General features: G+C 45.5%; 1 protein-coding gene across 2 annotated transcripts in view; it reads left to right on the top strand.

Moving 5' to 3' along the window:
- MED29 (mediator complex subunit 29) overlaps positions 1-15331 on the top strand; it is a 165884-nt gene that overhangs the window by 9364 nt on the left and 141189 nt on the right. For both annotated transcript variants that reach the window (XM_068250471.1, XM_068250470.1), the window contains exon 2: positions 5851-5909. In XM_068250471.1, coding sequence (XP_068106572.1) covers positions 5851-5909 — 59 coding nt within the window. The remainder of the gene's footprint in view (positions 1-5850; positions 5910-15331) is intronic.

The raw sequence follows: 15331 nt of genomic DNA, 5'->3' as shown, positions 1-15331 counted from the left end.
TAGCCCAGAATAGCAAGTATAGTTAGCCCAGAATAGCAAGTATAGTTAGCCCAGTATCGCTGCCCCAGTGTCGCCAGTACAGTTAGCCCAGTGTAGCCTCTCCTCTCCCCCGCACAGCCCCCCCCCCCCCCGTGGCCGCCGCTCCTGTTACCTTACGAGCGGGCGGTCACTTCCTTGTATTCCCCATAGCTCCTCTTGCAGCACCTCGTATTACAGCAGCGCTTCCCGCGCGGCTGCTGTAAGGAAGGGTAGGAAATAGGGCAGCGGCTTCCTGTAGCGGCGATCGCCGTTACCATGGGAACGCTGCCCGCCTCCTTCCCTCCTTACAGCATGCGCACAGCAAGCGCTGCTGTAATACGAGATGCTTCAAAGAGGAGAGGGGCTATGGGGAATATAAGGAAGAAAGCGGCCGCCCGCTCATAAGGTATCAGGAACGGCGGCAGCTGGGGGGAGAGGGAGAAAGGCCAGATCCGCCGCGGCCCCCCAGAAATCTGCCCACGGACCCCCAGGGGGCCGCGGCCCCCAGGTTGGGGACCTCTGGTTTAAAGGATACCCGAACTGACGTGACATGATGAGATAGACATGTGTTTGTACATTGCCTAGCACACAACTATGCTGTGTTCCTTTTTTTTTCTTTCTCTGCCTGAAAGAGTTAAATATTAGGTATGTAATTGGCTGACTCAGTCAGGAAGTGACTACAGTGTGACCCTCACTGATAAGAAAATCCCCTTTTTACCTCTTTCTTGCTCTCAGAAGCCATTTTCTGCTAGGAAAGTGTTTTATAGTTGGAATTTCTTATCAGTGAAGGTCACGCTTTAGTCACTTCCTGTCTGAGTCAGCCAATTACATACCTAATATTTAACTCTTTCAGGCAGAGAAAGAAAAAAAAAGGAACACAGCATAGTTATTTCTGTGCTAGTCACTGTACATACACATGTCTATCTCATCATGTCACATGTCAATTCGGGTATCTTTTAAAGAGGAGCTGTCAGCCATACTATCTTTGAAAAAAAAAACCCCTATCAGTATATAAGTAGATAAATAGTTGCTCTACTTACATAACAGATGTATTGCACTATCCATGTTTTTATTTTAGTGATTTTTTTTTTCTACAGTAAAAAAGAGAAGCTCTTAAGGGTGGCTATTTTGAAGCCAATCCTGATGTCATTTCCTCCCTTACTCTCTTCTGCCGCATTGTTTATGCATTGCCCGTCCTCCACTGTAGAAAGTGCATTGTCTCAGCATGAGAAATACTGGCCAATCGGAGAGGAACAGAGGTGTGGGAGGGGTAAACAGGAGGGAAAGAGGCTTCACCCCATCAGGCTGCATTAGTTAAGTCTGAGGGGGAAGTAGTGAAGCAAAATAGGACAACCCAGCATGCCCTGCAACTTCCTTTTTTTGTCCCAAATTTTGTGTGCACCAAATAAGAGTCAGGTAAACTGGGGAATGATCATTTATCAACAAGAAAAGTAATAGTGATTTTTAACTTTTGGATTGCCTGGTTAGCATCCTTATTACTTGTTTACCAGATAAAAATAAAGAATTGATTTTTTATTTTATGCCCGACAATTACACTTTAAAAGGAAATAAATATGGCAGCCTCCGTATAAGTCTCACTACAGTTGTCCTTTCAGTTTATGGTAAAGGAAATCCCCATACGCTAATTGATTTTCTCAAACAGATTCCATCACTGTGGTCAAATATGCTGAAGATCGATACCCCAAACTTTTATCAGAAATTGATGATCATACGATCTAGCTAAAAAAAGGGTTGGGGGCCTCAGTGGTAGGCAGTTTCCCAGGGCCTCGGATCCAGTGACGTGCTCCCCTTTCCAGAGTGCTTGCGGTAGAGAAATGAACTCTGCTGTCCATCCGCACACTCCCTACTGTCGATGGCTTTTGGTCTTCATCCAGGCTAGCTCTCATTCTCCTGACCCTGTGGCATGTTACGTGAGTACATACATTCTACCAGGTCACAGAGAACAGCTGACGGGGAGATAAAGAGGGAAGGACACGAGGGAGAGCAGCGGCCGGACAGGTGAGATCGTCCTGCTGCTGTGAGTATTCTGCTGGGACCTGAGGAAGCACTATTAGCTTGGCGAGACCTAGGGAGCCCATCAGCTGGCGTTTGATTGGCGGGGAGAGCATTACTGGGTCACCTAATGGTCCATAGTTGTTGTTTTTTTTTTTTTCATGATGAAATCTATCAAAAATGTATGTGTAGTGTGGCAGGAATAGATCCCTCTCTGGTCAGATTCTGATCTGAGAGGGATCTATCTTTTGGCCACGTGGGGTCCCATCTGTAAGTGAATGGACGCCTTTAGATGTAGTCATTAGTAGGAGCTAAATAATACAGTATGGAGAGGTTAGGCATCAGGAGGAAAGTAACATTGTTTAAAAGGAAATGCGTATGGCAGCCTCCATATACCTCTCACTTCAGGTGTCCTTTTAAGAGACACTGTAAAGTGAAAAATGTCCCCTGGGTGGTACTTGCCTCGGGAGGGGGAAGCCTCTGGATCCTATCCAGAGTTCCTCCGTCCCATGGTGGCAGCGCTGGCCCCTTTAAACCACAGACGACAAGGAAAGTTGGCTGTGGCGTAGGCACAGTAGCACCTGCAATATTTACCTGCGCCAGCGCAGGTGCAGTAACGGCTCCCCAATTGGCTCAGGCGGAAATAGCCGATGCCAATTGGGTCCGCTCTACTGCACAGGCAACTCAGGCCTGTGCAGTAGAGCATTTACTTCCCGAGGTAAGCATTTGTGTGGAAGGAATCCATCCATCTTTGTTCAGATTCCGATCAGAGAGGGGTCAGTACCGCGATGCGACACAATGCGTCCAGTGTGCAAGAGGCCTCAAGGTATCCATACACTACTCCATGTATGGGCAGATCAGCCATGAGATAGATCCCTCTCCTGATTGCATCTCTATAGAGAGAGATCTGTTGGCTGCTTACATACTTCACACTGATCGATTGAGCCCTTGCGACCAAGATATTACCAGCATTCCCGATTGATCCTCTTGACCGATTTAGCCCTGACATTGATTGAAAAATCGATCGGGTGGCCATGTTGCAGCACCAATTTTCCTCCGATTCAATAAAATGATCGAATCGTTTGGTTGATGGGCCCCCTGGCAGCTAATTTATGCGCGCAAAAGGTGGATCAGCGCATCACCAGGCCGCCTCCGAATGGCCTCCAATCAGAGGTGCGCTGAGCCCCCCCAGAAACTGCAAACGCACCTTGAACCCAAACAGAGGCTCTGCATATACACCAAAAGCATGGCTGTTAAGTGGGAGCAGCTGACCAAAAATGAATGAAATTAGTACATGGCAAGGAAATGAACAGTGCTATTTAAAAACAGGTAAGTGCCTACCTGCAAAAGAGTGCAAGCCCCACTTGTGGGATAAAATACACACCTAGCATACACATGACCTGTCTACCACTGGAGGATGTTGGACGAGTACTTAAAGGGAACCTTAACTGAACGGGTGTTAAAGAGTTACACTTACCTGGGGCTATTACCAGCCCCCTGCAGCAGTCCTGCACCCTCGGAGCCGCTCTGGAATCCTCCGGTCCCCCGCTGTCACTTAGTTTCGTTTTTGACGACTCACCAGTCGGCCGGCCGCCATGCGTATTATTGGACGCATTCACTACTGCAATTAGCGCTGTTGCGGACCGCAACGCGTACAAAAATACGCGTTGCCGTATTCCGCATGCGTAGCTATGCGGCAACGCGTATTTTTGTACGCGTTGCGATCCGCAACAGCGCTAATTGCAGTAGTGAATGCGTCCAATAATACGCATGGCGGCCGGCCGACTGGTGAGTCGTCAAAAACAAAACTAAGGGCCCGTTCAGACTACAAAATGCGGACCGCAACGCATGCGGACCGCAACGCGTACGAACGCACGCATGTCCGCGTTCGTATGCGTTGCGTGGCTGATCCCATTACTGAAAAGTGAATGGGACAGCCGCGCGTTTTTGTAAAATCTGCGTGCAGCATGCGTTCCCGGACCGCATAGGTCCGGAACGCATGCTGTGTGAACATCAGACATTGCACTCTATGCAATGTCTGATGTCGTGCGTTTTGGCCACCTGCACGCGTTTCCAAAACGCGGCTGGAAACGCGTGCAGTGTGAACGGGCCCTAAGTGACAGCGGGGGACCAGAGGATTCCAGAGCAGCTCCGAGGGCACAGGACTGCTGCAGGGGGCTGGTAATAGCCCCAGGTAAGTGTAACTCTTTAACCCCCGTTCAGTTAAGGTTCCCTTTAACAAGTTGCATGCAAGCTGTTATGGAAACCAACATCCTCCAGTGGTAGACAGATCATGTGTATGCTAAGTGTGTATTATATCCCACAAGTGGGGCTTGCACTCTTTTGCAGGTAGGCACTTATTTGTTTTTAAATAGCGCTGTTCATTTCCTTGCCATGAGCTAATTTAAGTGGACCTGAACTCTTGCACAGGACAGAAGGAAAACCTATAGAAATGCACCCTGTATGTATTTAGAGACTTTAGCCTAATTCCTCCTCAACTGTGACAAATCACAAGTGTAATTTGGGTTTTATTTTATCTCTCAGCTGTGTGAGCTCAGGAATCTCCTCTGCCATGGTAGATCAGCTAACTTGTAAACACAGGATGTTAACAACATGTCTGCTTCCATGAAAGCAGGAAGTAGACACACTGCCGATTTATTGCAGGATTTGTATCAGCTGTAGCCAAGAAATGTTTTTCTTTAAAAGGTTATTGCTGTGTGCTGTTGCTTATCTTTTAGAGCTGAAAGGAAGCCACCAGCTAATTTGCACCTGATGACTTTCATCTGCCAGCACTTCTCTTTTTCGCTCTCCGTTGACTAGAAAGGTGTTATTATGTTTTTTTGCTGCATTGCTTGCTGGAAATGATAGATATGATTTTATTAGAAGAAGCAGCATAGATTCTCTTTTTTTTCTCACTCTTCTTTTTCTGGACTAGCAGTGTTATGCTGGATACACACGTTGAGATTTCCCGTTCGATTTCCGGGATCGAACGGATCGAATCGATTATTTCCAACATGCTCGATTCGGATTTCGATCGTTTCTGCCGTCGATTTGGCATACTTAACATGCAAATCGACGGCAGAAACGATCGAAATCCGAATCGAGCATGTTGGAAATAATCGATTCGATCCGTTCGATCCCGGAAATCGAACGGGAAATCTCAACGTGTGTATCCAGCATTATGTAGAGCTATGTGTGTTTCTTTTTAGATTTTTATTAACCATTTCTGTACCAGCAGTCTCTGCCCCCTTCAGGACCAGAGACTGCTGGCACGGTAAAATGCCGCCTCCTGACGAATCGCAGCACATACCCGCCGCTCTCATCGGTCACGACGCTGCCCCATTGCGGCAGGCTGCTCTCTCTACTGTCTCTGACGGCAGAGTGCTGGCAGCCGGTCAGGAGCCGCTTTCATTGGCTCCTGACCTTGTCCATCACTGGGAGCCAATGTGATTAGCTCTCCGTGACACGCGGTCAGGAGCCAATGAAAGCGGCTCCTGACCTGCTTACAGAGCTCTGCCGTCTTATAGCACCGCCTGTTGGACATAGATTCGTACTGCGTCGGTCCAGAGCCAGTTAGAGTTTTTCAGCTGATTCTCCAGACATTCTGTTGAGTGACGAGTTTTGATTAGGTGATTGATTTGTCTGTGAATGGCTGGTCACGATCATGTGATCCTATCTCAGATTTTTCGCTGCACTGTGTAGGCTGAGAGAGGAAGCAGAACTGAGAGGAGCTCTTGTTGAGAATTTCTGTAGAATAAATTCATCATCTTTGCTCAGCAATGGGGTTGTCTCACTTATATCACTTCTCTTGTTTTACAGAACCTCATGAAAATTGCAGCCCTGAACCTGGCCCAGAATACAAACATTGACAATGGACAGTAAGTTTTTGCCTGTGCTGTATAAATCTATAGTAAAGTCTCAGTTCACTTTGTGTGTGAGGATCTGTACACTTCCAGTTAGTAGTAGTAGCAGTAGCAGCAGCAGTAGTGCACCGACATCTTACGCAGCGCTGTACAGAGAATATAGTCTTGTCATTAACTGTCCCTCAGAGGGGCTCACAATCTAGTCCCTACCACAGTCATATGTCTATGTATGTGGCATGTAGTGCATGTATCGTAGTCTAGGGCTAATTTAGGGGGAAGCCAATTAACTTATCAGTATATTTTTGGGGGATTTGGGAGGAAACCGGAGTGCCTGGAGGAAACCCACGCAGACACGGGGAGAAAATACAAACTCCTTGCAGATGTTGACCTGGCTGGGTTTTGAACCAGGGACCCAGCGCTGCAATGCGAGAGTGCTGCCCACAACGCCAGTGTGCTGCCCACTACGCCACCATGCTGCCCCGTAGGTAGGAATGTATTCCTCACTCGTTGCAACAATGGCCTCAATTCACTAAACCTTACCAATCACCTTGCCAAACAGGGCTGGGACAAGGTACACAACAGCAGAGGCTGAGCTGCCCAAGTGCGCTCCCCCCCCCCCCCCCGCCCCCCTTCCGATCGGCGCTCTCAGCCGGAAATTGTTTGCATCGTTCACCGGGCATGTACATGGCGGCACCAATTTTATTACCAATTAAACAGCGCATTACTAATAATGAATCAAGCCCTTGGTCATACATATCCCCAAAAACATACTTATTCTGCTACACCTATAGACAAATGTGGTAGATTATGCAGCCTGCAGATCTTTCTATAACTAGGCAGTCAGAATCCGATTACAAGTACTACTCACGGTGTGTGGCCTCGGGCGCCAATTGAGTCCTGGCTACATGTCCACCACACCACAAGCAGACACTGAGACTGAGAGGGACATTTAGAAGGGGGCTGGATTGTCAGGAGAAGGGTGCGGGAGCTAGCAGCTGCAGCATAGGCTGTGGGAGATGAACGCTGCACTGGCTCTCTCTGTGCTTACACACCTGTAAGGATGGAGAGAGCGTGGCGGCGACAGTCTCATCACCATACCAACAACCAGACAACACAGTGTTAGGAGATTAGGGCGGGATTCACGGACATCAGAGCTACCAGCAGCAGCATAGGCTACTACATGAGCTGCACACTGCGCTGGCTTTCTCTCTGTACATACATGCCCAGGGAGAGAGCAGTGCAATCATCACTATAGCAACCAGCCTGCAACTTCTCAGACTCAGAGGGAGAGGTAGTAGAGACAATCCTTGCTGCCCGCAGCACACTGGCAGCGGGAATACAGGAGGCACAAAGGCTGACATGGGGCGGGCATGCAGCTAGGCGGAGGAAGAAGCCGATCCTGCGCCCACCACGGGACCTTAGTGACTTGCGGCTAGAGGCTGGTGCCTGCCCAGCCTATGTGTCGGTCCGGCCCTGTTGCCAAATGCTAATTCACTAAACCTATTACTGTACTGAAAAGTAAAATTACCGACTAGTAAGGTAAATTACCGACTTGTGCAGTAAATACCTCAAGAAATGTCAAGAAATCGCAATTCACAAAGATTAAAGCATGCGGTAAATGAAGTAAAAGTGTTCAGTATTTATCTCCAGCCGGTAACTCACAATCTGCATGCGGGAAAAGTTGACAAATGTAGCCGACGCCCAGTAGGGAGAGACACACAGCTCTGCTTCTCATCCCATTAGATCTGATGCACCGGCGGGCAGGACTTGAGTAGGACAGAGCAGAAAAATGAGACATTGAAAAAGGCTTTTCTGTACCCAGCATATCTGTATGCTGATACACAGAAGAGCTTTCTCTAGTTAGCAGAGATGCACATCCAGTGCCGGGGATGCATTGGACAGAACATGCAAAGGCTCATGCACACCACTTGTGGGAAGACTCTCAACTTCCTGCCTGACGGGCTCCACAACTGGTGAGGCTACCGAGAAGGGCTTAGTGAATTGAAGCATGTTTTTTCTGTATGTTACCAAACGTGGGAAATCTTAGTGAATTTGAAAAAAAAGTGTAATACTGAATGCAGTATTTTACTGAACTTCCCCTAGGGACTTGAGGACAGTGGCTTCAAATCACAAATCCTTTCTCCTGTCTTTATTAACTACTTGGATGCTGAAGCGAAAAAAAATTATGATGATTTGTATGTGTAGTACAGCTAAGAAATAAAGCATTAGGAGCGGAGACATAAGTCTAATATTTGTAACAAACATTGGAGAGGCAGTTGCGGTGAACAGCGCTACCACCGCAGCTGCCTCCAGCTCTCTGCCTAGCAATCTATCCGTGCCTCGGGCGTCTAACACGCCGAGGATGGGTTTGTCAGCTGCACATAAGGTCGCCATGTCGCGTGCGCGCGCGCACAGACAGGACCTTTATGCGGGGAGGAGGAGCGTTAGCTGACCGGCCGGTCGGCTGACGTCAGAGTAGACACTCGCCGCTCCTCATTGCCTGAGAGGAGTAGGCATGACGGAGGGGTCTCCTCTGCTTCATAAGCCAAGCTGAATCACTCGCAACTTGTCTGCTCTTGCGAATACTTGGTGTTAGCGCTCAGACCTTAGATAGTTCCGGTGTGCTTTGATCCGGGAGGAAACCGGGGATTTCACACAAGATAGGAATTGTTTGATAGCTATAAAGATTATTCATTACTGTGTTAATATCTGTGCATGACTCTGGCTCGTTCTGACTACTCTTCTGCTCAGTGATTCTGTACCTCTGCCCATCTGATCTTGCTGCCGACTCTGCCTGTTTAAACCTTCCTGTCTCTGCCTCCCGATTTTGTACTGCATCTGTCTGTCTGTTGCCAACCCGATTAGTCTGACCACTCTACTCTCACCAGAGGGCCCTTGACTCTGGTGAGGGGCGCTGTACTGTTAGTACCCACCAGCTCCTCTGGTGAGGTATAGCTAAACCTATCAGTTCTACTGTTGCACCAATCACTATACTTGCTATTTGCTGTCACATCAGCTGTCTGATATACCTGCATTATAGGTGATTCTGCAGATCACCATATAATCAGGTATATATTTGCATTATAGGTGATACTGCAGATCACCTAATAATCAGAACTCTGTTTCTTGCTGACACAAATCGTTACAATATTGTTTCCAGTACAGGAAGAGTTAAGACACTCCAGTTGTTATCTATGCAAAAGAGACATTGAGCTCCACAACTTTCAAAGTCACAGAGAGCTCTGTCTTCTGAAGCTTATTAGCTCAAGTGTCAGTCACTGTATTTTCTTTTTTTTTTTGCTTCAGTGTCTCTTTAAGTCTATCTGGATGACTATAGTTGTCCAGATAAACAGCGCTGTGGGCTATCTGGACGCGTAAAGGTGTTCAGCTGGGTATAGCGGCGGGTGCCTGCGTGCGCGCGACCCCACTATTAACTGGCGGCTTTTCCAAAAGCGGTGGTTGGGGAAGGGAACTGAGAGTTCCCCGAACCAATCACAGTGCCTGGAGTGAATGGACATGACCCCAGTCAGGGGCCATGTCCATTTATGAATACATAACGAAATTAAATTAAAAAAAAAAGTTAAACACTTTCTGGAAAACCAGGGTAGTGTTTTATTGCTATCTAGTGGCAAAAAGTAAAATTACACACACCACACAATTTTTTATAAAAAAAATAAAAATAATACGATTCACTTCCAAAGCCCCCCACCCCAGTTAGCAAACAATCATGTAAAAAATAAAATAAACGTTTAAAATAAAGTCCAACAATAGTTGCCTTAGTGACTCAACTTTTTTTAATATGTATATCATGAGGGTATATTACTGTTATTACAGTACATAAGGGCTTGCAATTGACCAGGAAAAAAAACTGAAAAAGACACCTTTATTTCCAAATATTGTATTGCTGTCATACATTGTGCTAGGAACGTAATTTAAATGGCTGGGACTAATGGGCAAGTTAAATGGAAGGGTTTTTATAGTACAATTTCTTATTTTAAAACTAGAGGATGGAATTGGAGAAATAGTGTATTTTTTCTTTCTTGTTCTTGCCTATAAAATGCATAGAAAATAAAGTAATTACTGAAAACCAGTATTGCCCACAAAAAGCCCTATTTGTGGCGAAATAAAACAAGATATAGATCATTCATGTGTGAGCAGCAGTGATAAAGTTATGGCCAAATGAATGGGAGGAGCGCTGACGGGGGGAAAATGGAGTTTGCCGTTTTAGGTAAAATGGGCTGTAGGCTGAAGTGGTTTTGTATTAGCACCACCGTAACTATTTTAACCTATTCCCGACCGCCTAACGCCAGTAGGTGTCGGGAAGGTGGCAGCCCCAGGACCGCCTAACGCCATAAAGCGTCAAGTCCTGGGGTGAGGTTTTACAGGGAATTGCGTGCGCCGATGCACGCACATCCCCCGCTTGAGTGAAGGAACTCAGTCATCAGTCTTCCAGGTTTCCGGTGTGTGATTCAGACACTACTGCAGTCAGAGATCAGCAGGGCTGCCAGGCAACTGGTATTGTTCAAAAGTGTATAACTATGGCAGCCTCCACATCCCTCTCAGGTCAGGTGTACTTGCAGAACCTCAATAAATCCAGCTCAGTGTCACCAGTGTGGAAGACAAGGAGGATGATGCTGGGGTGGTAGGCAGGGTTTCCCTTGGATTTTACACTGTTGTAGCAGCGTACAATTCCTATGTGTAGCAAAATGGTTTACAGGAGCCAGTAATCTTAGTAGACTTTAAAGTGCACCTGAACTCTTGCACAGGACCAGGGCTGTGGAGTCGGTACAAAAATCTTCCGACTCCAACTCCTCAGTTTATGAAACCACGACTCCAACTCCGACTCCCGGTAACCAAAATTGCCCCTACTCCAACTCCTTAGTCTAATATTTAACAGGGCTGTGGATTTTGTACAAAAATCATCCGACTCCCGACTCCGACTAATCAGTTTATGAAACCATGACTCCAACTCAGACTCCGGGTGCCCAAAATTGCCCTGACTCCTCGACTCCGACTCCACAGCCCTGCACAGGACAAAAGGGAAATATTGAGAAATGCACCCTGTATGTATTTAGAGAATTTAGCCTGTGGAATTCCCCCTCATCTGTGACTAATCACAACTGTAGCTTGAACTCTCAGCTGTGTCAGCTGGCTGCCTCAGCAGAGCAGCTAATTTGTAAACACAGGATGTTATCCCTATGTCTGCTTCCATGAAAGCAGGAAGTAGACACACTGCAGATTTATTGCAGGATTTGTATCAACTGTAACAGACATTTTTTTCTTTTAAGGTCATTAATGCTGTTGCTTATCTTTTAGAGCAGAGAAAAAGTTCTGAGTTCAGGTCCGCTTTAAAGCCAGATACTTATGGAGGGGGAAGGCTTGGTGTCCTATAGCGCCTTCCTGTTCCTCTCCTGGTCCCCTTGCTCCAATCTGCCGCCACAGTAAGGTTCGGAAGTATTTGGAAGCCCAAGTGCTCCTGAAGACGGGCGACTCTGTACTGTGCATGGGAGAGCACGCAAGGGTGACAGCGCTGAAACGAGGGGACCGTGAGAGAAGCAGGAAGGCTCTATATGGCCCAGAGCCTTCCCTCTCCATAGTTAAAGGGACTCCGAGCACCTCTCATGGGCATGCCTTTAAGCCAGACGACTTCCAACAAAGTCATGCTATGACCCCTCTGGAGGAGCCTCTTGCAATAGCCATGCGTGTCACTTCCTCTTCCTGATTCATTCAGTGATGCACTTCTATAACAGAGAAGACAGGGGTGACCCGAATGTTATAACATAGCCAAGATGGCAGCTGCGATTTTTAAATTGAAATCAAATGAAAACTATTTGGTGTAGAACGGCGAGCACAAGCTACAGAAAGGTATGCATCTTTAAAGGGGAACTGAAGTGAGAGTGATATGGTGGGTGCCATATTTATCTCCTTTTAAAAAATACCAGTTGCCTGGCAGCCCTGCTGGTCTATTTCTCTGCAGTAGTATCTGAATGACACCAGAAACAAGCTTGCAGCTAATCTTGGCAGATCTGACAATAATGTCAGAAACACCTGACCTGCAGCATGCTTGTTCAGGGTCTGTGGCTAAAAGTATTAGAGGCAGAGGATCAGCAGGATAGCCAGGCAACTGGTACTGCTTAAAAGTAAATAAATATGGCAGCCTCCATCTCTCTCACTTCAGTTACCCTTTAAGTACTTTGCAGTACTGGTCGGAGCCTTAAAGGCATACACATGAGAGGTGCTCGGAGTCCCTTAAATTATAATTTATTTTTTTTTTGCAGTTGATATTCACTTTCAGGCTGGGTGCACACTTAGCAGTGCGGGAAACGTTGCGTTTTTGTGCACATGCGTTTGTATTGCATTTTGCATGTATTTTCTATATGCCTTTGCGTTTTGCGTTTTTGTTCCAGTACATGCATTTTTTGCATTTGCGTGCGTTTTAATGCATTTGCGCATTGCATATACAAAACACATGCGTTTTGTATGCATTTTGCATGCGTTTTTCTATTGTTTTATGCAAATCTCTAGGAAGACAACATGAAGCAGCAATACCTCAGAAAACATAGTTCATTTTTCAAAAACGCATACAAAACACATTACATTGGGTCACTATCGACTTTCATTGTATGCGATTTTTAAAAATAAACAACAAAACCAGCGTTTTTAAAAAAGCATATTGTAAAACTTATGCAAAGCGCAAATGTGTTTTTATATGAGTTTTTTTTATGCAACCCGTTGACTAACATTATACGCATAAACGCTGCCTTTTACGCAACTCTAGCGTTTCTGCCTAGTGTGTTCCCAGCCTGAAATACAAATGGTCTTCGCACCCAATTTAATAACGTCACCATTTCCATGTTATGAAGGCACCAGAAGGTGGCGCTAGAGTCTCAAAGAAGCTCCCAAATAAGAAGGAACAATTCAGCCTTAGAATGTCACCTTGTTTTGCATGAATGCAGTCACCCGTAACGGCGGGTTTGAGAACACAAAGGCATATTTAAATTTATCTTCAGTAGGCTAACGGTTGAGTTGAAGTGATCTGGTAACCGCCACTGCTTGTGAATTCTGAGCAGGAGGAAGATTGTGTTTTCCACCGAAGCTTGTGAAACAGCAGTTACCCATAAAGCCTTAGTTTAGGGCCGTGTCTTATATATCTATATACAAATAATGGATATTCAAATTTTTTTTTTTTTTAATATGGCAAAAACATCTGGCTTTTGCTAAATAAAGACCATGGGCAGCACAGTGGCGTAGTGGTTAGCACTCTCGCTTTGCAGACTCTAAAGCCTCAATTCACTAAGCTTTATCAAACACTTTATCAAACGTTTGATAATTTACTTCATGGGTAAAATCCAATTTTGAATTCACTAAGGTGTTATAGATTTATTGATTGTTTTATCGATAAAACGATATTCTATATATATATATATATATATATATATATATATATATATATATATAGATATATATGTGAATTGAAAATTAGATTTTACCCATGAAGTAAATTATCAAACGTTTAATAAAGTGTTTGATAAAGCTTAGTGAATTGAGGCTATGTGGGTTTCCTCCCGCATCCCAAAACCATACAGATACGTTTATTGCCTTCCCCCTAAATTGGCCCTAGACTGCGATGCATACACTACACGATACATAAACAGTGTTCTCACCAGGCTCTTTTAGCTGGATGATCCGCCCGGCTAGTTTTGGTGAGCACCCAGGTGTCATTAGCTCAACTCCTCCTATGCTGTCAGCAGAGTTGTACACAGAAGCACCGGCCCGGCATTCTGTCATCTCACCCCACCTGGCTACTTTTTCATGCCACCCGGCTACTATTTCATGCCAACTGGCTGGAAAAAAAATGTCTGGGGAGAACACAGCATACATGTCCCTCAGATGGGCTCACAGTCTAATCCCATAGTCCTATGTCTATGTACAGTATGTATCATAGAATGTGCAGTAGTACTGGGCAGGCGCAGAATGCACCTGGCGGCAGGGCATGTGCAGTACGCCCTGATTCGTGGAGTTATGGAGCATCTAGTGGAAGATCCAGGTGGCAGACAAGGATGGCGAGGGAGTGATTTGCCTGATAAAAATTTAAAAAATGTATACATACCAGGGGCTTCCTCCAGCCCCTGGAGGAAGCCCCTGGTATGTATACATTTTTTAAATTTTTATCCAGGTTTACTTTTTCACCTAGTAGTACTACAGATCCTAATAGGTCAACCTGGTTTTGCAGTGCCAGCAAGCTGATAGTACCAGGAGCAATCTCAATGGCATTATAGCTTGCCCAGCAAGCTCATGGTTAAAGGGAACCTAAACTGAGAAGGAAATGGATTTTTCTTTTTAAAATAATACCAGTTGCCTGACTCTCCTGCTGATCCTGTGTCTCAAATACTTTTAGCCAACGCCCCTGAACAAGCATGCAGATCAGGTGCTCTGACTGAAGTCAGACTGGATTAGCTGCATGCTTGTTTCAGGTGTGTGATTCAGCCACTACTGCAGCCACAGAGATCAGTAGGATGCCAGGCAACTGGTATTGTTTAAAAGGAAACATCCCTATCCCTTCCAGTTTAGGTTCCCTTTAACTAGAACTCCTGGGAGTGTGTAATGAGCTAAAAAATAGACCAAAATCCCTCTTACTAAAATGCTTTGCAAACCATAAATTTGCCTTCTTAAAGAGGAGCTGTTAGGTATAAGGTCTCAGAGAAAACAAACACATATATCAGTAGCTAAAGATTGGCTGTACTTACATTACATATGCATTTCACTGTCCACGTTTGTACTTCACAGAATTTTTATATAGTATATGCAGAGATTGATGCTCCTGACAGCTCATGGCAGGTTCCATGTTTTTCTGTCAAATGTGTCGTCATGTCCTGCCTGCTTCCTGATCACAGAAAAGCTCATACTGAATAACACAGTGTGCAGTGAATATTAATGAGCCATGTGGCTAGGAACAATAACTGACTCCTGCAGTGTACTCTGCCCGGAGATTTATCAGTGCTACACGCTGGACTGATTACAAGCTTCTGTAACGTCTCATTAGCAGCCGAGGGGAGGGCCCCAGAATGCTTTGCAGTATAGTATGCGGCTTGCGTCCTCTTAGGTCTAACAGCTTTTCTGATAAGCACACATCAAAGGTAACTGAGATTTTTATCTTCACTAATGGCTTTTTGGCTTCCTTCTAAACTGTTTAACACAGGAGAATAGAGGGTTAAATTAGCTTCTGCAGCCTGACAGTTACTCTTTAAAACCGGGATGATTTGCATATTCAGCAGTGATGCATTGTGGGAGATGTCATATGCTCACTCCAAACGGAATAATTGCAAATACCTACTGTTTTAAGAAGGAAAATTTAAGTTTTACATAGCAATAGAGTTAAAGTCTTAGTTCTCTTTCCTATAGTTTTCATTGTTGGTAAAGCGAGTAAGGGACTATCT

This window comes from Hyperolius riggenbachi, chromosome 8 (genome assembly GCF_040937935.1).
Source record: "Hyperolius riggenbachi isolate aHypRig1 chromosome 8, aHypRig1.pri, whole genome shotgun sequence".
Lineage (NCBI taxonomy): Eukaryota > Metazoa > Chordata > Amphibia > Anura > Hyperoliidae > Hyperolius > Hyperolius riggenbachi.
Note: the sequence above shows the minus strand (reverse complement) of the source record. Positions and strands in the feature narration are given on the sequence as shown.